The sequence below is a fragment of the Schistosoma mansoni genome, chromosome 3 (genome assembly GCF_000237925.1).
Source record: "Schistosoma mansoni strain Puerto Rico chromosome 3, complete genome".
NCBI lineage: Eukaryota > Metazoa > Platyhelminthes > Trematoda > Strigeidida > Schistosomatidae > Schistosoma > Schistosoma mansoni.
In genome coordinates this window covers 22,268,459-22,291,750 of record NC_031497.1, presented here as the reverse complement: position 1 = coordinate 22,291,750, position 23,292 = coordinate 22,268,459, and the positions used below count along the sequence as shown (strand labels likewise).

The window sequence follows — 23,292 nt, the reverse complement described above, 5'->3', positions numbered from 1 at the left end:
ACACAATAATAACTGCACGCTTCACTAAAGAAAGTTCAAGTAAGACCATTGAGTTGTTATTAACTGGTGTTAATAAATGCTGAGTTTGCCTGATACTACTTGTTCAGTTACAGCCAAAACAATTCAGCAGAACAACTTTGTTGAGTCCTATATTAGAGACTAACGCTCACCAAACAAACTGTCTAAATATTTGAGTCACGTCAACCGGTATAAAATTAAATTTCCTTAAAGTCCATGTAAAGCTAATCATTAAAATCAACAGACTACGATCATTATTCCTAGTAAGTTAATATATAAACCCAATAACACATACATAATTCAACTGGTTGTTTTATCTCTTTCACTCAATGTGAATTAGTATACTGTAGACCACATGACTATACTTTAAATACATCAAAGTTACGAAAGAAACACTTTGTGGGACAATGAAATGCTAAAATAAAAACAAAGGTAAGATTGAACATAAATCTTAGCTCTTAAATATACAGCAACAGTATTGTTTAGTTATTAACCTCTTCTAGGAGGTAAGCCACCGCGAATAGATCCCGGCTTTCCAGTAGCACAACCTCTACTAGTAGGTAGGCTGGAACGTCTGGTAGCTCTTGGCACGGAGGCAACAGGACACCATTTTTTTCTTCGAACCGGGCCACTAGTACATGCACTATCTGATATACTTGACTGAGCAGTAGAAGGGTCAAAGGAATCCCAGACAATGGGTTGAATCTTTGGCCGAGATGTGCTAGAATCACCAGAGCTCTGAGATTCTAAAAATAACAAAAGAGTATGATTAGTAAGACTTTGATGACTACTAACAGTAATAGAAACCCATGAAAAATAAATCCATAAGCATAATAAAACAAAAATGATCAGTGCTCCCGCAAGATGAATTTAAAAAATTATTTAAAAAGTCTTTCAGAATACAGCGATAAAAATCCAATAATCACCTTTGGAAGCTGCAATTGAAGCAGAGAATGTAGAAGGTTTAAAAAGTAATGGAGTGGTGGTTGAACTTGGAACTGTATTCACTGGCAAAAATGATTTGAAAAGTCCCGTGCAACTACTAGACGGAAGTCCAGACTCAGTAGTAGCAACTGAATATGGAACAGTTAGCGAAGAAGGCTTAAAACCGGAGAAAAGACCAGATGAACCCAATAGTGAGCCGGAAGTTTTGGGTAGACCAGAGCTGCTGAAAAGACTAGGAATAGATGATTCACCTAATAAACTCTTGCTAGAAGAAACAGGTTCCATCTCCGTATTGAGAGAAGTCGGTGCTTTTTCTGAAATCTGAGAAGTGGAGTCACTTTTCTCCGTACTGTTCGTCTCATAGTGTAATTGTCCATCATTTCCACCCACCCTTTCATAACAATCACCGACATTTTCCGGTACTCCCACATCTGTAGGTGCTGTGTGTTCATTTGTTTCCTCGTTGCCGTAATTGTCCACACCAGAAGAGTAATGCTCCTCACCATCAGCATCACGTGGCTGCGTATCATCATCAGAACCACCTTAACAAAATATCGGATAAAATGGGAGGTAAATCTTGATTAAATATTCCCGGATAAAGCACGATGATCATTTTATTTTTATGTAAACTTTCTTACGGTTGATATATGATAGAAATAAAACAAGTTGACCCATTTTATAGACACAGTGATTTAACTACGTATTCCCTAGTAAATCAGTGATAAAAGATAGATTGAGAAACTTTATAAGTAGAACAATCGGATGGAAACATGCTAAATTCACATAGCATCTATCTAATGTATATGATACATCCTTAAAGCAAAATTACATCAAGACCATAGTATGTAAATCAGTTGAGTGGAGGCAGTGTTTAGATTCTTTAAAAATGTGCACAATATGCCAAAAGTTAATAATGTAGAATGAAAGTCAGTAATATCTGTACCTATTTTGTGACAGTTCTTTAATATATACTATGTATAAAGAGTATTATGCCGACAACTTATTTCCAATACAACTGATTATTTACCCATTCGCTTTTTATCTCTTGCCAAAGGAGACCCAATGGCTCTGAGATTATTTGCAATTAGTAGCTGTTGTCAGTGTGGAGTACGCATTACTCGGTAGTTATATTTTTTCGCATAGAGGATGTATCAGCTGTGAAAAAACTCAAAGTATTTCATAAATGAACTTACTACTCAATTCGATTACTTCTTGTTCTCCTTCTTCCTCCTCTTCTTCATCTTCTGTATATGAATCGCAATTAGCTTCATCTTCTCTTCCATACTCATCATAATCCCCTTCTTCCATGTAGTCTTCTGCTTCTCCTTCTTCAGGTGCATAACTTTCATTGTAAACAGTATCAACTTCCTGTTTACAAAGATCTTCTGTAACGAATTCCGACGGCCTTGAAGTTGTAGGAACAGTACTGAATCTAATATTATTATTGTTATTAGCATCAAATGAGGAATCCTTTGAATCACTTTCAACATAATCATCATCCATGGATCCAGATTCACGTTGATCAGCATCGTAAAAAGCATCATTCTCCGAATAACATTCTTGCTCTTCATCAGAAGACTCGCATACCTCTTCTAGTGTACTTGACGTAGGTTTCATAGGACTAGTTATATGTTGATCAGATGTTCGGACTTCTGACTCACCAACTTCAATATTCTTAAATACAATCAGTAAAATGAGGAAATATTATCATCAGCTAGGAGTTAAAATTGAAAAACTGAAGGCAACTAACGACAAAACCACAACTTTAAACACGATAGTAGAGAACTATTCATCAAAACACTAAATATTGCCTTAAGACGTACAACTATCTACTTTGAAGTGACTCAGCCTTTTAGGAGTCAGTTACACAGATAGAAAACAATAACCGTTGAGTCAGAAAATATCAATACAGTTTGAAATAAATCCTTATAACCCAAATATTATATTTTCATACGGTATTTAATGTTCTCATCCATCAATGATTACAAGCTCAGGTAGAGTTATCGAACGTTACAAAATGTTAGGTAATTAGACAATATTGCTTGATACATCCGAAACTGAAGGTAGACACATGAAACGATGGGTGATTAAAGAAAACATTGGATAGATTTTATTGAATGCATAATTTACAAGTGAAAATATAGGTAAATTGATATTAGCTTTCTGCTTCAAATTAATTAGCATTTCGTTTTTAATCATTCACTATCTGGCGAACATTTTCATTTACATTTGGTTGTTATTAAAAGCGTTTTTAGTTAGCAAAAATTTTACTACATACAATATGGTCTTCAAAGAGAAGTTATATGGTATGAAGACAGGTTTTCCAATCTCAAAAGATATCAATAATGGAAATGTTACATCATAGCGTGTATGGTCAGATCTGCAGCTAAATACAAACGCATTGTAATTATTTAATTGCGTAGGTATGAAAATAGATACTAAAGAGTAACACGTTTACTATTTAAGGAATAATCAGTGGTGTTGACCGATAGATACTTTGCAAAAAACAAGGTAAATTCAGTACATCAGAATATGGAACTCCATGGTTCGATAAAGCCATAAAGTAAAATCTATAACAAAACAAAATTTCTTAAGCTTACTTCGGTGTGACAATCCATTGCAGGTATATCAATTTCACCTCTTGCATTTTCATCAAGCTCTCGTCTAGTAACAGTATCAGATGCTGTGGTTTGCTCCATTTCTACACCGGCTTCATTTGATGACTGTTCAACACTTTCTGAGGTTTCAAATGTTCCAGGAGTTATAATACCAGCTACACCGGTAGCGACTGTCAATGTACCTAATGTAGAGCCTATAACGATGTAAAAGTTAACAATGTGATTAAAATGCATGTTATTTCATTTGATCATGATTACATAATACTGAACAATAAAACTGTACATTATTATACTTGTTAAAATCTATGACAAAATATAAATTAATGATACTGTTACAATTAAAAACCTTTACTCATTATCAACAAGATAAAACACTTTTGGACATTTAAGCATCTTAACAAAATTCGACTTCTTTCATTAATTATGAATTCACAAATACTGCACACAATAACTGAATAAGTACTAGTCACGATTTTCAAATAGCCCAAGCTGAGGAAAGTGATGATGAATTCAGATGACACTAAAAAACTTGATCATTATTCTTTTAAATATTTAGATTGTAACTAGTTTTGTTTTCTGAAATATCAGTTTAAGGCACGGAAGGACATGCTTGTAGTGTATATTACACAAAACTAGAAGAGTTGTACTTTCTGAATTTCAGTTAATACTAACCTTTACTCAAAAACTACAGAAAATTCAAGGTAGACAACTGATTGTCAATTTATATTGCTACATCACAATTTGGTTTAAGTGCACATTTTATTAAGTTTAAGTTAGATGATCAAGTTAGTTAAGCATAATAAGCTTCATTTAAAATATTCATAGTTAATAAAAAGAATACATACAACAATAACTTAATAATGCATCATTTCTTTATCAGTTAATGTGAGAAATGCAAATGATTAAAAACGTATTGAGAATAACAACACACATGTAACTAGCAAAGTATCTTGATTAATGGTTTCGTAAAAAACTGGGTCCAAGGAAACAAACATCTGACTTACTACTGGGTTCTTGTTGTCCAGCAACTAAACGAGAAGCAGTTGCATGTAAAGGAGTTGTAGCAGGTACACTGATACCAAAGGGTGATCTACCAAGGACAATTGGACTAGGACTTGCCTGGGTAAAAGATACTGATGTACTGGGACCGCTGACCATTGCCTGACGTATACGCTTAGACTCAGAAGGAATAGAGCTGGGGGTAAATTGTTGCTGATGAAAATTGTTTGTGTTAATGGCTGATAAAAACGAATTTTCACTATTTCTAGAAACTTCACTTGTTGAAACCATGTTATCATCTACTGGTGGTATAATATGAAGCATTGAGTCCACATTACTATTTGGACAACTTTCTTCGAATCGACGTTTTCCAGTTATGCTAACTGTAGTCGAACGAGGTGCTGAAGTTGGGACGTTTGAAGAACAAGCTGGATAAGTTGGATGAGAAGAAACCGGAGTTAAGATGTTACTTTGAGGCTGGTTAAGGATATTACCGCGGCGTAGAAATGTGTTTCGCAATAGAGACGTAGCTACAAATGAAAACAAATAGTATGTTTTCAGCAACAACTTGAGATACATTTATTTTTACTATCAAATACATATCAAGGAATATATAGTCATTCTCCAACTGAAACCGTAAAACATAACGAAAAAAATCATTCCTCCAAACAATGAAAGATAATTTAACGTTGGAGGTAATACAATATATTAAGTGTTGTTTGATCTAAGTAAAAACCGTGTTTTATCAATCGGTTGACTAATTAACGATGTCCATTTAATAATGAAGTATGAATTCCTATACTCGACTTTGTGTAAAGGTTCTTTAGGTAGAAAAAGTCACCTCAATGTCTTTAATATGTCAGGTTTATAAATACCTTAATCATAAACAATACCAATCTATCATTAATGATTTAGCCTGTGATTAACTCGTTAATTCAGTTAATCGGTAAAAAGGGTTAATTTTCACTAGATTTCATATGCATTTTCCAAAACTCAGTTCATGAAAACAATTAGTATAAGTATATCTCACAATACTAGAAGTGATCACAGAGTAATTATCTTCACTCAAGAATATTAACATTGAGAAGGTACAAGAAAGTCTAATCTTGTTTCTATCTCCCCCACCTCAATTGTACAAAAGAAAAATACTACATTAACTGGTAGTGATAGTTTGCATATAAGAAACATACCATTCTGATCACAAGATGTGAACAATGATGCGCTGAGACCCACAGTTGTGTCAGATACAGGTGAACAAATTGCAATACTTGAGGGTCCACAAATAGGGACATTTTCTGACTGACCACTTGTTATCAGCATCGGGACTAAATGATTTAAATAAAAAGACAGCGTAGGAATAAATCTTTTTTTAAAAAAAAAAGGAATGAACAAAAACGGGAACCGATAAAAGTCAAACAACGCCAATACCTGATGGTGCTGGGGTTGGCATGACAGCAGCTACATTACTTGTGATAGGTCTTATTTCTGCTGTCTGTTTAGGACCAGCAAGTGAATTAGGTGGAGTAATAGCAGGTGTTGGATGGACCGGTTGCACAGTGGCTCCAGCGCGCATAATCCAAGCAGGAATTGATTGAGACACGACAGAACTTGTAGTTTCCGTACTACTACCATCAGTAACGTTCAAACAAGTGGGAGTTTCGAAATGTAACTGATTTCCCGTAATTTGATTTGTTGGGGAAGCACCTAAAGCCAAAGTCCGTGGTACAAACGTATGCGTTATCTGAACACCATCTTGTGATTCGGATTCCTGCAACTAAATAAGAAAAATTGTTAGTTTTCAATCATAAGCTTTCGAAAAAATACTGATAAGCAAACATTCAAGAAACAACTACAATACGAAAAGAAAAACTCAAATAAACCGTAGGAAAACATTATTGAAGAATATTTGTTAACTTAATATTTAATTTAAAAACAAATGACAAGAGAACCAACCATTATGATGTATAAATAAGCAACGACTCATGCTCTAATAACTAAATTATTTACGACTACATATTGTAAGGTAAGAATAATGAACATTGGTGAGACGAAGTGAGTTCATCCCGTTATATATTGAACCAATAAAGAATTTTTTGAATTAAAGACTTACATTTGATGTTGCAGGAGATGGGGCTCCACTGGTCTGCAAGCTTACTGACACAGTTTGAGGATGTACGCTATTTGATTGAAGCTCAATTAAACGAGCCCGAAGTTCTGTACAATCTTTTTGAGATTTTGTCAGTTGAGATTCTATGAGCTGAGTTCGTAATAAACGTTCTTTTTGAGAATCTGAATGTTGTTGCAAACGATCGATCTCATTACATAAACCTGACAAAAGACGACGAAATTCATTCACCACTTTTTGACCATTAGACATATTAGAATTTATTTCAATATCTGATCCTTCAACAGATGAATTCATAATTGTTATAACTGATTCTCTAGCCTAAACACAATTTTAAGAAGAAACACATAATAACTGTAAAAAATAAACAAAACAAAAAATTTTAGAGATACATTAATAGGAACTATTGAAAATGGAACAGTGAATATCACACCCAAACAATTCAAACCCTTATAAGAAATAGCAAATAAGTAGGGAAAAAACGTTGTCAATCTCACCTTCACTTCATCTAAAAACTGGAGAGCTTCTGTTACACTTGCTTCCAAGAGATCATATTGGGTACGCAGAGAAGAATAGTCAGAGCGTAAAGTAACCAAATCTGCTTTAGCCTCAGTTAATGCTTCATTCGTAGTCTGAAGTTGAGCTTCTGTAATAATTGGAATAAAAATGAGACGAAAAATACTTGGTTAAGATAATTTTAAGTATTAGCTGTGTAAAAATAAGAATCAACTAATTAATGGTAAATATCATGTGATATTCCCGAGAATAATTAAAAGGTGATAACTTCCTTATCTTATAAAATTCAGTCCTTATCATCATAACCGTAGACTTTTCTTGGCTAGAATTAAGTTTCATCACAAGCTCTTATACTAGTTAAGAAAAAAGCTGTCAACTTGGTAGTCACACTTTTGGAGGTAGTAATAAATCCAAATAATTTAGTTAAGCGTTCAATGGAATTTGATAAAATTAAATGACTGCTTTAATAACTCACTAACAATATCGAGAGAATTATTTACAATCAGGATGTAGTGGACAGATTTTTCGTCTTAGTTTCCAATTAAATCATTTGTGATAGTTCACAAACTTATAAGAGACTGAACATAAAGAATTCATGCCTTGTGATGAGTTTAGTGAGTTTAAACTCAAATGTTAACATTTTTCAACTTTAGTCAATTAACGAAAAACCCCACTTGCAAGTTTACTTACTTACTTACGCCTGTTACCCCTCGCCGAGGAGTATAGGCCACCCACCAGTACTCTTCATCCAACCCTGTTCTGGGCAATCCTTTCCAGTTCTTTCCAGTTAACATTAATCCTTTTCATATCTGCTTTTATTTACCGGCGTAATGTGTTCTTTGGCCTTCCAGTTTTCCGCTTTCCTTCCGGATTCCAAGTTAGCGATTGCCTCATGATGCAGTTTGGTGACTTCCTTAATGTATGTCCGATCCACTTCTAACGTCTTTTCGTAATTTCATTTTCAGTTGGAAGCTGGTTTGTCCTCTCCCATAAAACGCTGTTGCTGATAGTATCCGGTTAGTGAATGTTGAGTATTTTGCGTAGACAACTGTTTATAAATACTTGTACCTTCTTGACGATGGATGTAGTAGTTCTCCACGTTTCAGCTCCGTACAGTAGGACTGTCTTCACGTTCGTATTGAAGATTCTCACTTTGAAATTAGTTGATAGTTGTTTGGAGTTCCATATATTCTTCAAATGTAGGAATGCTGTCCTTGCTTTGCCAATCCTCGCCTTTACATCTGCATCAGATCCTCTTTGTTCATCAATGATTCTTCCCAGGTAAGTGAATGTTTCTACATCTTCCAGAGTTTCGCCATCAAGTGTGATTGGGTTGGTGTTCTCCGTGTTGTATTGGAGAATCTTGCATTTTCCCTTGTGTTTGTTGAGGCCTATTGATACAGAGGCTGCTGCTACATTTGCTGTCTTCGTCTGTATTTGTTCGTGTGTATGATATAGGAAGGCTAGGTCATCAGCGAAGTCCAAATCATCTAATTGATTCTGAGATGTCCAACTTGCAAGTTTGCAAATATATTATTATTTTGGTTTTCAATAAGTCATAAGTAACGTAGGTCTTAGCACATATATTCATCAGTCCAAGTCTCCACAATACATAAATACATCGAGATGAAATTATCAACATGAATACCAAATTAGTAATAGTAATACTGTAAGTGGTCGTAAAGAAGATTCGACATAAAATGATAAGAGAACAATAAATTCAGGGGATAAAGTGTATAAAACAATCTCTGAAATTCAAAATCAACGGGGAGCGAAAATGGATGTATCTGTTCCATTATGACCGATTCTGAACAATATTATCCAACAGTTAGAGACATTTTCTCTATTTAGGATGACAAAGTATTCAATGGCATTGTAGACGCATTCAACCGGATCGAAGTAGTACCTAGAAATTACGGCTCAAGCTTTTCAAATTTTGCAAAACAAGATAGATCACCCACACAAAATACAGATTAGTTAGAACATCAATTAGTTATGGTTTGGTTTTACACGAAGAATAAAAATTTTCAGTTAAGAATTACACTGCTATTTCTTTAAGTAATTAGTTAACTAAACAATCTATCAACAAATTTGTGAACAACTTCATGAACAAAAACTTAATTTGCCTTAACACTAATGAACGGTAAGTTGTACATTTTATAATTTAATGGATAATAAAGTCATCAAAGTAAACAACTTACAAACATTGATAATGAACAAACAGATACAATAATACTAAATTCGGTATAAAAGTTTTTCCTAACATCATATTATACGTGCGAAAAACCAACAAAATTACGAAAAATATTTAAATAAGTAAGAGACAAGATCTAAGTGTAATTAAGAGATAAACAAATGAAAGATTGAAAACTCTAATAACAATAAGAAAATAATACTGACCATCTGATCTGCTATCATTGAGTTTTCGTCGTAATACCTCGGTTTCCTGACGATATTTCCGTCCGATTTCACGAAGTTTCATAATTGTTGTCTCTTTGGCACTTAAATCTTCTTTTAATAAATTTTCTTGAACACTAAAAAAGCATAAAAATGAGAATAAGTGGGAAATTTATTACAAAACCAGTAAAACAATCCAATATCAACGGAAATTAAAAATATAACGGTAGTTTTGATAAAGGCTTCAAAAATATTTTACGTATCATATATTTTGTGTTCTGAAACACATACTAAGAATTAATGTTATTTTTTGTAACTGACTACACATGATGTTGTCACTAATGAATATCCCAAATCACGTTTAATAAGGTGCTCATAATTGAAAAAGCAAAAAGGAATTACACAATACCTCGAAGTTATTTTTTAATTCACTTTCTCTACTAATTTCTTTACTCGAATGGTGTAAAAAGAGAAATGAAACGATCGACGAGAATTACCTGAATGAAGAAATTTTTTGTTCAGCTTCCTGGTATGAATTACGCACACTTTCCAAAAGATCATTTAGCTTTTTTATTTGATCATCTGATTCATTTTTTAGTTCGCATAACTTATTAGCATTATTTTGAACTTCCTCCTCAGCTCGATTTAATCTACGTTGTAATTCGTCGCGTTCATTACTGTTAAGTCATCAAGAAAAAAATTGAATAATTAATCAACTCAATTTAGAAATAAACTGAACTGTGGTACAATATTCATGATTCATGACAAATTTGAAATATAACATAATGTCTCAAGCTAGAAATTTTATGTTGGGAGTAAACTTGAATTTATAAATATAACCACATGAATAGATCGTAAATTATTTGTGGTGTGCGTAGCTTGGACTAATAACTTTTTACAGCTGATTAGTTATCTCACCACATAATTGTAGTACAACCAAGGTTTTCATTGAAAACAGGTTATGATCACTGACATAGAAATCTTGTGACTTAATGAAACATTCTATTGAATGCCATGAATGTTTCACAAAACCAATCATTCAATAGTAAATTTCTTTCAGAAGTAAAATTTTTAAGAAATTCACCACGATCTAAGTTAGCCTAAGCGAAAAAAGTACGGATAACTTACAAAACGAAAAAATTATAAATGGTTGTTCCTAAAAAAGGATGTCTAGTGATTTTATGGCACCCATGATTATCTCTTAAGGTGGTTAGGATTGCTTTTTCACCCCTTCCTGGTGAAGAATGTCATACAAAGACAGGATGAATTTGCATACTTAATGATTTAAACTCTTCACAAATAGTCAACAAATTTTATATTTCACTATATATTTAATGTGTCAAGAGAGTACAAAATATCGATGATCCAATAAAAATTATATACATCAATACTAGAACTACAAAATATAAATAACTAACCATGCAAGTCTATACTGTTCAGGATCCATGCGTTGAGCTGTTTCTACTAATCGACTACAACGTTCCTTCCAACGATCACGTTCTTCTTCAAGGGATCGTTTATCATATATTAGAATATCTTTCTGAGCAATCAAATCGCTGTTGGACTGTTTTAATGGGCCAACTTCATCGTTCAATTTTGCAAGCTAAAAAAGAAATGGAAAATTAAGACTTTGTTACAAATAGTAGAAAATAAATAACACTATTAGTTGTTTTAAGGAATCTCAGTGACAAATGCCCAGTTAGATGACTAACAGTTTGTTTGACAAATGTATCAACCCTGAGAGCGAAATCATTACTTCATCCACTACAGTTATTTCAGTATATTATCCAAACGGTTGGGAAGTCATAATGGGTTTCACATAGTGGAACCTATATAACTCAATTTCGTCCACACAGTTTAAAAGAAAACATTGAAAAGAGTAAGAATTCTTTGTAACAAATAGTGCTGCCAATACTAATAAGAACTAACCTGATTTTCTGCATCAGATAACTTTGATCGTAAAACCTCTCTTTCGTGACGCAGTAATCGATTAGATTCAGTAACCAAATTTAATTGTTCAACACGTTCCATAACTTCAGAGTGTTTACGAGCAGTTTCCATTGCTAATTCAGCAGCTTTACGTTCATTATCAATTTGAGATTGCAAATTTTCTTTTTGTGATTCTAAACTAGACACTCGCAATAATAATCGGGATACTTCAGCACTAGCAGCTTCATGAGCAACATCCGCCATGTTTTTCTGACGCCTAAGGTAACTATGAAAAATATTGAAAGTGTAAGGGTACTTGGTTACACTTCTAATACAGCTAAGATAAAAAAAAGCTGAAGTTTAAATTTTTTAAGGACGAAAATTCAACAGAATTAACCAACAATAACATACCCAATAACTTGTAATAATTCCTCAGAGGTTTTTATATCTGAATTAATTGACTCGATATCTTGAGTGGAACTCATTCTGTCCTCTGAAGAAATATTTGACTTATCTAAAGATTTTCTCAATGAAACCATTTGTTGTGTAAGCTGAAAGATAAAAATGGAAGTTTGGATGATACGTTTTAAACATAGTGGACATTTTTATAGATGGTTATTATTCACGAGATCACAGGTTATTTTTCAAAGGAGATAATTTTTTTCTGGATTTATGATTTCAAATAATTACGCATGGCTTAAAAATCTAACAAAATCAATGAGGATTATTGGAAAGATATAGATGCTGAAGATGGTAGGTATAAGATAGTTACAAGTATTATATATATATATATATATATATATATATATATATATATATATAGTTTATTGCATATTCTGAAACTACCAAGTAAACGTAGCGACGAATAAGTTTAAAATACTTGCACAGGAAATCAAATCACTAAATCCACTTCACAAAGACAATTTGAATTTTCAATTTGTTTTACACTACTCAATTTACTCCGATCATTTTGTGATCTTCCTCATTACCTTTGCTTACTAATTCTTTTCCAATAAATTATGCCTTTTACAATGTAGTCTGTCATCTCCTGCAACTATGCAAGTCCATGAGGATAGGAATAATTTGAAAAGTAAACACAGTTGTACAGTTATGAAAATTGATTCTCCATTTACACTAATTCAACTGTGTATATAATTATTTATCTGAATGGGGATTTGTGGAAACTGTAGTAATTTCAAAAGTTGAATTCATCAGTCGATTTGAGCTAGACCACCATTAAAAACCTGGAGGCACTAGACTGTCGTCTTTTCCTAGCACGAGACTCTTCAGCAGCGCGCATCCATAGTCCCGCACGTGAGAATTGAACCCATGACCTTTGGTCTCGCTCGCGAACGCCTAACCTCTAGACAACTGAGCTGGCATCCAACGGTGTTGATGTCTAACTTCGTGGATGTTCAGTGCTGAGGAGTCCCATACTAGGACGAAACAGCAGTCCAGTGCTTCCAGATTTTCTATATTGGTCTAGCTTAGATAGACTCATGAATTCAACTCTGAAGATTATATATCACTTACCAGCAACTCAATTGTGTGGTATTCATTCTTACAAGTGAACTAGAAACAACAAATAACTACTAGTCAAACTAATTAAATTTCGACAAAAAATAAATTCTGATGTCTATTAGGGAGTTGACGATATCAAATGATCACTTATTACAACTGGTCATCACTATCAGCACCATAATCAATGTAAAACCTGACACATGTCCATCGGTTCGAGTTTCCATAACATATTAGTACAGCGAGATGAAATTATTTCAAAACAAAACTTAGTATAGTAGAAGCAGTAACAGTATCAGTAGTAGTAAAAAACATTAAGCGAAGAAAGAGAAAATGGTGTACGGAGATTTCGGGACTTTTGTTCCAAGGAAAGATAAGGAGTTAATGGGCCTCCACTATCACGGACGATTTTGAACTATGTTTTTCAAAGCCCCCAACCATTGGTTACGATACCACTACTGATACCAGATTGTGAATCTAATACATACAAAAATCCGAAAAGAAGCAACAAAACTAAATATGGCTACTGATTAACTAAAACTTTCAAGTGAAGTAAGAATTCACTATGAATAATAATAATCGTGAAAGTATGGTTGTATGTATGCAGGTAACTATGTAAAATATTAAGTTTAACAAAGATGTCGATTTAGTGAGAAGGACATTAGTGTCTAGTAGTTAACATTCTGTGAATTAAAAACAACATAGAGCGAAAGAATGAATTCAACACTAACTTGAATTATTTGATCTTGTAACAAATTCTGTTCTTCTTGACCTTGTTTTAATTGCCTATTCAACTCCTGTTTCTCTGATTCCCATAATTCCGACTGAATTTTTAAATCAGCCATCGCAGTTTCTGCTTTCGATCTAGATTCATTTAATTCCTGTTCTAATTCACTGGAATGCATTTTAATGGAATCCAGTTGTGAACGTACTGCTGTTAATAACTGAAATTTATCATGGTATAATCAGTTAAGCGTGTTAAAGCAAAGAGTTTAAAAAAAGTATGAAGTGTAGTAAAAACACATCTATTCAATGTTCACAACAGGGGCACAAATGTATTATAATTAAGCTAGATAACATTCATAACTCGAGATAATACCAACCAGAATGATAAGTTTTATGCTGTTTCAAACATATATTCTGCATTGAATAATTTATTGTTACTATATGATTTAATATGGTCAAAATAGGATTGCTCTATCACTTAAACTGATACTTTCTTATATATGAGAAAATCCAACTTCAGTTACCTGTGGTGTTGGTGAGATCTGAGTCTGACAAAGAGAGGATACATTGACTAACTGTATTTCCCCAGCATCAGTCTTATATTACCCAACAAAAGTGACTAGCGCTAAGGTTAGACGTAGGATACTAAGACGATATATCAGTTGATGAGGTACTGAATCTTCATCGATTAAGGTGGCTGGGAACATGCATTACATATATTCTACCACGAATTGCCCAAACGTGTTGTACCGCTTGCAGCGATTGTGCCTTCAAAGGAAGCCACAGGCAGCTAAAATACGACGTGGTATCGGTCTATAAAGTTACTAACTGTTGATCTGAGCCTATTAGATGCAGCCAGTCAGTCAGTTACAACGTAGAACTTCGTACGTACGTACATCAGTTCGAGTTGCCATACCACATTAGCACACGGATGTAGTTGTCGATTCAAATCCCATATTGGTAGAAGTAGTAAGAGTATAAGTATTATGTGAAAGATAAGGGTTTGAAGATGTTATTGAAGGAGATGCACACTATTTGGTTAAGGTCCGTGACCAGTGGTTGGAGACATGGCTCGAAATCTGTTACAATGGTATAGATGCAACTATTCTTTGTTTCCTTTTTGATCTTGAGTTTCAACATTATTTCATACCCTTTGTTTCTCGAATCTTTGTCCTGTTCCCGAAACACATATTCTAACTCTAGTAGTTTTTCTATTATCAATAGTACTACTACGGCTAATTCTATTGTCTTGGAATTTACCTTAATTTCATCTCGGTGTACTAATTTGGATCCTACGTTGACTATGATTGGTAAGAGAAGACTCGGGAGACTAGAATTTAATGTTGGTTTAACTAGGTTGCCAAACTGAATTACGTAATGGGAAATATTGGAAACTTCCCGTTAGTGTCAGAGAGCAATATAACAATGAAAATCATTTCAAAAAAATTATTTTGAAACAGTCAAATTCCTTATATTCTGTCTTTGTTATAGAATTTTCTATCCTCAAACAATGAAAGACAACTAGTTTGAAGCAAATTTATTTTCCTAACTTAACTCATGAAATGAGATGGAGATTTCTAATGTAGATCAAAATGATAAATGTGTACCTTACAGGATTATTAACAAAGAAAATGCTAGAATGAGCATTTTAAATAACTCTTTTCATTCAATAAATGTTATATCACAAAAAATGCACCAATTTTCTAAAAATCTATGTTATCTACAAGCTTGGATTTCCTTCGAGCTTTTAAAATGATTTCTAAAAACCAATTTCGTAACACCTAATGAAAGTTCAACAAAAATGGAATCTATCATATGACTGATAAATCTCACCTCCACATCGTGTGCATGTAATGTCAATTCACGTTCATATTTATCACGAGCCTCTTGAGCAGCCTGTTGATGAGATTCTATTTCAGCTTTAGCACCAGCTTCCACTTGAAGAGCGGATTCATAACGAGTTCTGGAGCTTTCTAATTCATTCTGTAAGCTAGCCAATTCTCGACGTAAATCTGCATTCTAATTTAAAAAATGGAAGAAAATGTAGGATAGTGTGCTGTGTTTAGATATGATATAATAAAGAATAGTCAGTTTATAAAGAAGTGTGCAAACAATGAACTCAAACAAAATATTGGCAAAGTAAATTTCTAAGTTGAAAACTAAATTTTCAAAAACATTTACGTGTGTGTATCCAAATACAGTTAGAATCAGAAGTAGAGTGAGTACAGTTTCATACTTACAGAATTACCAACCTTTAATCTAAAGAAGTATAGAGATGTCAACAGTTTGGTAGAAGATTACAAGACAACTAGGATTTGTAGTTGAAGATGATGGGTGACATGGTGTAAAATCCATTGCCTTATCTTGTTCTAATATTTGATAAAATTATTTCTCTTTAAATGTATGTTTTCTGACAAATGTCTGGTTAATATTTTAATCTCTTATATTGATTTTGCAAATTTATACTGTTATGAATCGTTTCCGACTCCAAACGATGCTCTACAAGTTCGGAGTTTAGAATGTTCAAGTCAAAATGAATATGTCCACATTTTCAATACTACTACTACTACTACTACTACTAATAATAATAATAATAATAATAATAATAATAATGGTGATAATAATAATACGACTAATACCAGTACTAACACTGATAAATAATAACCAGAGAAACAATTAATATAGGTACATGGATTGTTCGGACAATGCGGGGGACTGGGAGGACAAACCAAATAGCTGTGGAAATGAGGAAATACAGCTTGGCGGTGCTAAGGATCAGTGAAACACATTGGACCTAAGCTGGACAGAAAAGGGTAGATGCAGAAGAGATTCAGACGTATTCTGGTCACGAAGACGCTACGCACACTCACGGAGTCGCTCTGATGCTGTCCAAAGAAGCGCGAAAAGCACTTATGGGATGGCGATCTCATGGATCCAGAATCATCAAAGCATCATTCAAAAGAAAGGAGGGAATCACAATGAACATTATCCAATGTTATGCACCCACCAATGATAGCCATGACGACGATAAAGATCAGTTCTACGTGAGGCTGCAATCAATCATAGCAAAATGCCCAGGAAATGGCCTGACAATCCCGGTGGGAGATCTAAACGTCAAAGTCTGAATGAACAACAACGACCATGAAGATATCATGGGACGACATAGGCTAACTGGGAGAAAGGAACGAGAATGGTGAGAGATTTTCAAATCTATGTGTATTTAACAAATTGGTTATAGGCAGCACTATATTCCCATACAAACGCATACACAAAGCTATATTGGTCTCACCGAATCACACTTTAGAGAAATAGATAGGTCATAATTGCATCGCCAAAAAATCCAGGTCAATGGAAAACGTGAGAACTAAGAGTGAAGCTGGCATAGCTTCACACCACCACCTGGTCGTTGCCAAGATGAAACTGAAGCTAAAGAAGCAATGGACAACTGGGGAAACAGCGTTGCATAAGTCCAATACTGTCTCCCTTCGACATACTGATTTAGCTCAACGAATTCAAGATGACTCTCAACAACAGGTTCCAAGCCTTACAAGATCTACTCACAGAACAAGTAACTACTATGGAGGACAACTGAAAAGAGATCAAAAGAGCACTAACTTCAAAGTCTCATGATGTGCTTGGCCTCAAGAAGCATCATAATAAGGAATGGATCTCTACTGAAACCCTGCACAAGACCCAAAAAAGGAATAACAAGAAGACCGCAATCAACAACAAGAAAGTCGAGGCAAAAGCTGAGTACACAGAGGCAAACAAGAAAACGAAGAAGAGCCTTAGGGCTGACAAGTAAAAATACGTAGAAAACCTAGCAACGACAAGGGAAAACGCTGCAAGAGAAGGAAATATGAAACAAGTATATGACAACAAATAAGAAACTAGGAAGGACACATAATAAACCAGAGCAACTAACTAAGAACAAAGTAGGCAAGCCAACCACTGAGATTCAAGAACAGAGGAACAGATAGATAGAACACCTTGAGAAACTCTTGAATACGCCAGCTCCATTGAACCCACCAAACATCGAAATCAGGATGTTCATCAGACAAATCAAGAATAGGAAAGCAGCAGGACCTGACAATATACCAGCTGAAGCACTCAAGTCAGACGTTGAAGTAACTGCAAACATACTTCACCTTCTTTTCAAGAAGATTTGGGAGGAGGAACAAGTGCTGACGGCCGAGTGTAAATAACTGAGTGAAAATAAGGTTTAACGTGGCATTGTACAAAAAAACACATTATATACTACAATGTATAAAAGATGGTTGAACATAATCTACTAGTTATTTGCACTTCATATTTATAAAATCATTGTGCATAGTTGAAAGTGAAGACAAAAAGAATTGACATTCTATTTGATAATTAAAGAGATGAAAATTAACTCGATTATGATTAGGTCTTTCTGTCTGATGCATAAGACGGTATATGTAGTATAAAAGTTGTTTTGTTTTATCTGTCGGTTTTAGGAATTTAAAATTAATTATGTTTTCTTATGGATATGGAACTTTTCTAATCCTGTATGATAAAACGGACTAACACATAAACAATCCAATTCTACTTTGATGCAATCAAGCAATTTTCTTTACCAATAAATTAATATAACTTTAACATAATTTATAGACTGAAAATGTTGACATTATAATAGAAAAAGTTATGAAGAAACTTACCAACTTATGGGCTTCTTCTGTAGTTCGTATATTTTCATTTACAAGATTTTGACGTTCTGTTCTTTCTAGATCTAGTTGTGCCTCTAAAAACTCACAACCTGGAAATCAAGCATTCAATTAATTTTTAGACAAAATTATAAAGCAGATATAGTGGTTAAAACCCGTTTAAAGCTTATAAAACATGCATAATGAAGACTGATAAACAAGAAAAATTGTAAGCTTGCAAACCGTCCAAATGTGACTAGAATATATCTGGATAATGAATAGAAAAAAACGACTCATAGGATATTCACTGGTTTATATATCCTCAACAAAGGATGACTAACCGCAATCCACTAACATCTCTTAGTGCATTACTTGACAAATCGTGTACAGAAATCTTAATTTATATTTTGATCAACCAATTAGTAATAATCACACTTGGTAGCATAAATTTTGAACTCTCTTGAAATAACACATAGACTAAGGTGTTGCTTACGAATATCATTATTTATATACATACTTGTAACCCAACCAAATGTTGCCATTAAGTCTAACAAAAGCACTGTTCTATGAAATTTTAAGTAAAATATATGATATTGAGCACATCAGTCAGTGAGCACAAATAGGAGAAAAAATACTTTGAGAAAAGTGAATAAATATTGGTTAAAAACTGTTAACTGAACTTACGCTGTTTAGTCTCACACATATCACGTGAAAAGTGTTCTTCCAGTCGTTTATTCTCTTCTACAATTTCTTTGAGACGCTCTTCAGCTTGTTCAGCTAATGTTTTCATGCGATCAGATTGCTGCCGAGATGACTCTAAACTGGATTTAAGACTTTCGATTTCATGTTCCATTTCCCGAACACGAATTTGAGCCTTTTTCGAACACTCAGGAGATGATTCAGATAGATTTGGTTCCATATTGCCATCTGATAAAGTAAAATAGAATTTAATTAGCTACAATCGACGAACTCTAAGAGTTGCTCAGCATTGAAAAACTTATGATTAATATACAAAAGTGTGGACAGAAATAACATTTCTCGTCAACTCACTTGTCTAATAAAAGTCCAGAATTCTAGAGAATCGTAACATCGTCTAAATAAGTCTTCAGTTCGACATAATAGTTGTAAGATGAACAACATGCAACTTCATTCATTGTTTTATCCTTCAAATAAAGACTGCCACGAAGAACTTAAGTAAAATCCCAAAATTAATACTTATTTTTCTAACGAAGTATATAAGTTAATTCGTTAACAAACACACAGACCCTTCACAAGTTTTGAAAAGACAAGAGTAATCAAACTAGCTAACAGAGTGATCGACAGTCATTCATTTAGGCTAACTACTATTGCACATGTATCTTCACAAATCTGCTGAGTAAACTCTCATTGCTAGCTTATTCAGTAAAAAAATCATAGTATCAAATAAGTAAATCTACTTGCATTAGAAATGCAATGAGTAACAGTTAATGATAGTTTTAGAGAGACCTAAAAAAACGCTGAATTTTGTAAACACATTAATACAAAGATTATGATTTAAAACCTTTGAGCCTCACTAGCGCTTCTATTAGAAAAAGCATTGGTATTAAAAACAACACTTAGGAATAATTTGATGGGAATCACGAATCTTACAATGACTCCCACTCATATATACATATATATATATATATATATATATATATATATATATATATATAATATATATATATATATATATATATATAGTTTTATCTAGTCTGAATCAAACTTTTACAAATCCGTCTGTTCCAGCTACATACCATGAGGTTTAACAGCTGCCAATCTTTCCTCTAAATCCCGTATCCGTGTATTTAATTGTTGAATTTCTCTACCACTAGACTCTAGGGACTCACGAGAAAGAGTTAGTTCGTGTTGCAAAGTTTGTTGAGCTATTTGGGAGGCTTTGGATGCATCTATAAGAGCTGAATTGGCAGTAGATAATTGCTTCTCCAACTGTTCAATTTTTCGTTCATTTGATGAACGATCCATTGACTCTCTTTGTTCGAGACTTCCCTAGTAAAAAGCAAAAAAATGTTAAACGAAGTAAAATGATTACGACTTAAAAGTAAAATGGATTATGGGAAATTATTGGAGAAAAAATGGTAAGAAAATATAAAGGCTTTATAAATTACTTGTATCGATTGGAGTTGATGCATAAGCTGAGAATGGATTTGATCATGGCGGCGTAACGAGTCGATTTCTTGTTTAAGGCGAGTCTCATTAGCTCGCATCGCTTCCAACTGTCGTGAAAAATGCCTTGCATCCACTTCTGCTGTTGTGAGGCGATCAGATGTATGGGTTAATTCATCTCTAAGTCTTGATAATTCTGCTTCACTGGAGGCTGCGGAAGTTGAATAGCGGGCATTCATTTCACGAAGGATAGTGATTTCTTGTTTATATCCAGCAACATTAGCTTCTGATGCACGAAGCTTTTCGTGAGTAAAATCAAGCTGCAAAAAAAAATGTGACCAAGTATAACTCACTAAACTATAGAACACTGATTTTATTGTCATAACCTGATATCCAATACTGAAACAATGAAAACAGTCGCACCTAAACACTAACCGTTGTCATTATTTGTTTATTATAAATCCCTTACCACACTTGTTTCAACTAGTAACTATCTGGCGTATTCTGTTTTAAGAAGCCAAGTTTAAACAATAAGGATTTGTATGAACATGTGACCTATGAATTTATCAAATGATAAACACACTGATATCTTAATAACTCCACAGACAGTGTTTTAACAAGACTGAAGAGATAATACAACTAGGATTCACAGTTGACCTATATAGTCATTAAGGTGAAAATGTCAAATAAACACTTTGAATACGCTCCAAGTTTTTTGCAGAATTTCAACTTAACAGAAGCGTAATGCTGTAATGGTGTAATGTTATGTTTTATTACATGATTCTTTCTTATATTCCAGCCAATACCAATTACTACGCACAAGTGCTTTACTTGATCAAGAGTTATCAAACCATCTGTGAAACAATAACAAAATTAGTAATAAATATATTTTTGTAATATCTCAGGGAGTAGAAAATTGTATTTCTGACGTTTCGTGAGTAAATAAATAATTGGGTTTAATTCGGTCTTTTATTCACTACGAAGAAGTGGCTTACATTAAGTCACGAAACGTCAAAAATACAATTTCCTACTCACTGAAATATCACAAAAAAATATATTTGTTATCAACTCTCTACCCAATGCTCAATTTATTTGGAACTATCAAGTCAAACCTTAATATTGATACCTACAACATAAAATTACTTTTCTGAGGCACATGATTAGATGTGAAGTGCACAAATATTCACTAACTTGTGAGCTAAGCTTCTGATTTAACAGTCGAGCTTCGTTGTATTCTCTTCGCAGACTATCGACTGTAGTAGTATATACATTATCTGATTCCAACTTGTCCTCCCGATAACGTGCGAATTCGGCCTGTAATGAGCTCAAAGCACCTTCCAGACGCTCAATAACAGCAGAGGATCCATTGCTGGGAGGAGAACCCTTATCTACAGAAAATATTTTAAAAAACAACCAGAGGCAAACTCTGTTGAAACAATTCTGAGGTATATGGAAGATGGCACTTCTAAGCGCGGATCATTTGGTGAAGTTTTATTAAGTATAGACATGACTATTGCAGAGAGCAGCACAAAAACTTACTTGGAGTCTTATTATTGACCATACAGCGACTTAACGGATTAACATCATCCAAAATAGACTCTTGACTTTGAGCAGAACTAAGTTCTTCTTTATCAGATATATCGATGTCATATTTTCTCAATAAAGCACGATATTGGTCACGTTGCTGAGAAAACATATTTGCCTCTGTTCGTGCTTCACGAGCGGCTAAACGTACAACGTCTAATTCACCAGATAAAGTTTCCACACGAGAAGACAGCTCAGAAATACGCTTAATTGTGTCCGAATCTTCTTGCTCGTGTTTTTCTAGCTGGGCAGCAAGATCACGAGCAACGCAGAGCAGTCGTTGATTTTGAGACTGTAACTCATCCAAGTTTTTCCATGTAACAAGATGATCATCAATAATCATTGCAGAGGAGGCTAGATTTTCCAGCATGCTTGAAACATTAGTTATATCCATTGAGCTATCAGGAACTGGCTGATCGTTAGGTTGGTTTGAATCTCTTGTGTCTGACTTGGCGCAAAAATCTCCCTCACTACGAATAACAGTCCCCCTAGATACTTCAACTTCATACAGCAGAGACTTCACCTGTAAAGAATTCATGCAAAAAGTCAGGTTTAAAAAAGACTTAAACAAACTCAGAATAAATGCATGGTGAGAATGGGATGAATATATAAAACTGATTAGCGGCCAAAGAATTTATATTATTGTATTACTGGGTAAATAAGCTGTTCAGTGTTTGTACATCTGCCAACGAAAAATATGTCATGCTTTCAGCTGAATAACCTAACATAAAACGTAGCACAGTAGTACATCAACTCGAGTGACTATATACTGCGATAATAATGACAGAGAACTGACATAACGAACAAAAATATAATAAGTCTGTAATACAATAATTATGCGTATAATCAACTACGTCAAACAAAAATCTTATTACTATTATTGGTTTTGCGTCATGTTACCCAATGATAAATCCCATTTCGTGTATTGATTTCACCTACCTGAAGCTTCCACATAGTACATTAACTTCGTATACCTATTGCACACTCAAAACTCTCAAGTCTAGATTACAATAATGTTATAACCAATATATATGAAGCACATCTGAACTAGATTCTCCGTGCAGTTCCATTTTTAAAGCTTATCATTTTAACAGAAGTTTTAAAATAG

At 33.9% G+C, this 23,292-nt stretch overlaps 1 protein-coding gene across 1 annotated transcript in view; it reads right to left on the bottom strand.

Annotated features, from left to right (window-relative positions):
* Positions 1 to 507: 507 nt before the first annotated feature.
* Positions 508 to 23,292, bottom strand: part of Smp_160850 (putative tpr) — a gene marked incomplete at both ends in the record, with an annotated part of 33,958 nt that continues 11,173 nt past the window's right edge. The window contains 23 exons of the mRNA XM_018799657.1: positions 508 to 764; positions 945 to 1,505; positions 2,307 to 2,637; positions 3,564 to 3,775; positions 4,586 to 5,110; positions 5,771 to 5,905; positions 6,009 to 6,354; positions 6,691 to 7,026; positions 7,203 to 7,351; positions 9,622 to 9,755; positions 10,116 to 10,295; positions 11,037 to 11,221; positions 11,548 to 11,833; positions 11,959 to 12,040; positions 13,793 to 14,009; positions 15,625 to 15,803; positions 18,152 to 18,256; positions 19,140 to 19,382; positions 20,231 to 20,483; positions 20,603 to 20,920; positions 21,792 to 21,988; positions 22,140 to 22,592; positions 22,656 to 22,707. Coding sequence (XP_018651424.1) covers positions 508 to 764; positions 945 to 1,505; positions 2,307 to 2,637; positions 3,564 to 3,775; positions 4,586 to 5,110; positions 5,771 to 5,905; positions 6,009 to 6,354; positions 6,691 to 7,026; positions 7,203 to 7,351; positions 9,622 to 9,755; positions 10,116 to 10,295; positions 11,037 to 11,221; positions 11,548 to 11,833; positions 11,959 to 12,040; positions 13,793 to 14,009; positions 15,625 to 15,803; positions 18,152 to 18,256; positions 19,140 to 19,382; positions 20,231 to 20,483; positions 20,603 to 20,920; positions 21,792 to 21,988; positions 22,140 to 22,592; positions 22,656 to 22,707 — 5,736 coding nt within the window. The remainder of the gene's footprint in view (positions 765 to 944; positions 1,506 to 2,306; positions 2,638 to 3,563; positions 3,776 to 4,585; positions 5,111 to 5,770; positions 5,906 to 6,008; positions 6,355 to 6,690; positions 7,027 to 7,202; positions 7,352 to 9,621; positions 9,756 to 10,115; positions 10,296 to 11,036; positions 11,222 to 11,547; positions 11,834 to 11,958; positions 12,041 to 13,792; positions 14,010 to 15,624; positions 15,804 to 18,151; positions 18,257 to 19,139; positions 19,383 to 20,230; positions 20,484 to 20,602; positions 20,921 to 21,791; positions 21,989 to 22,139; positions 22,593 to 22,655; positions 22,708 to 23,292) is intronic.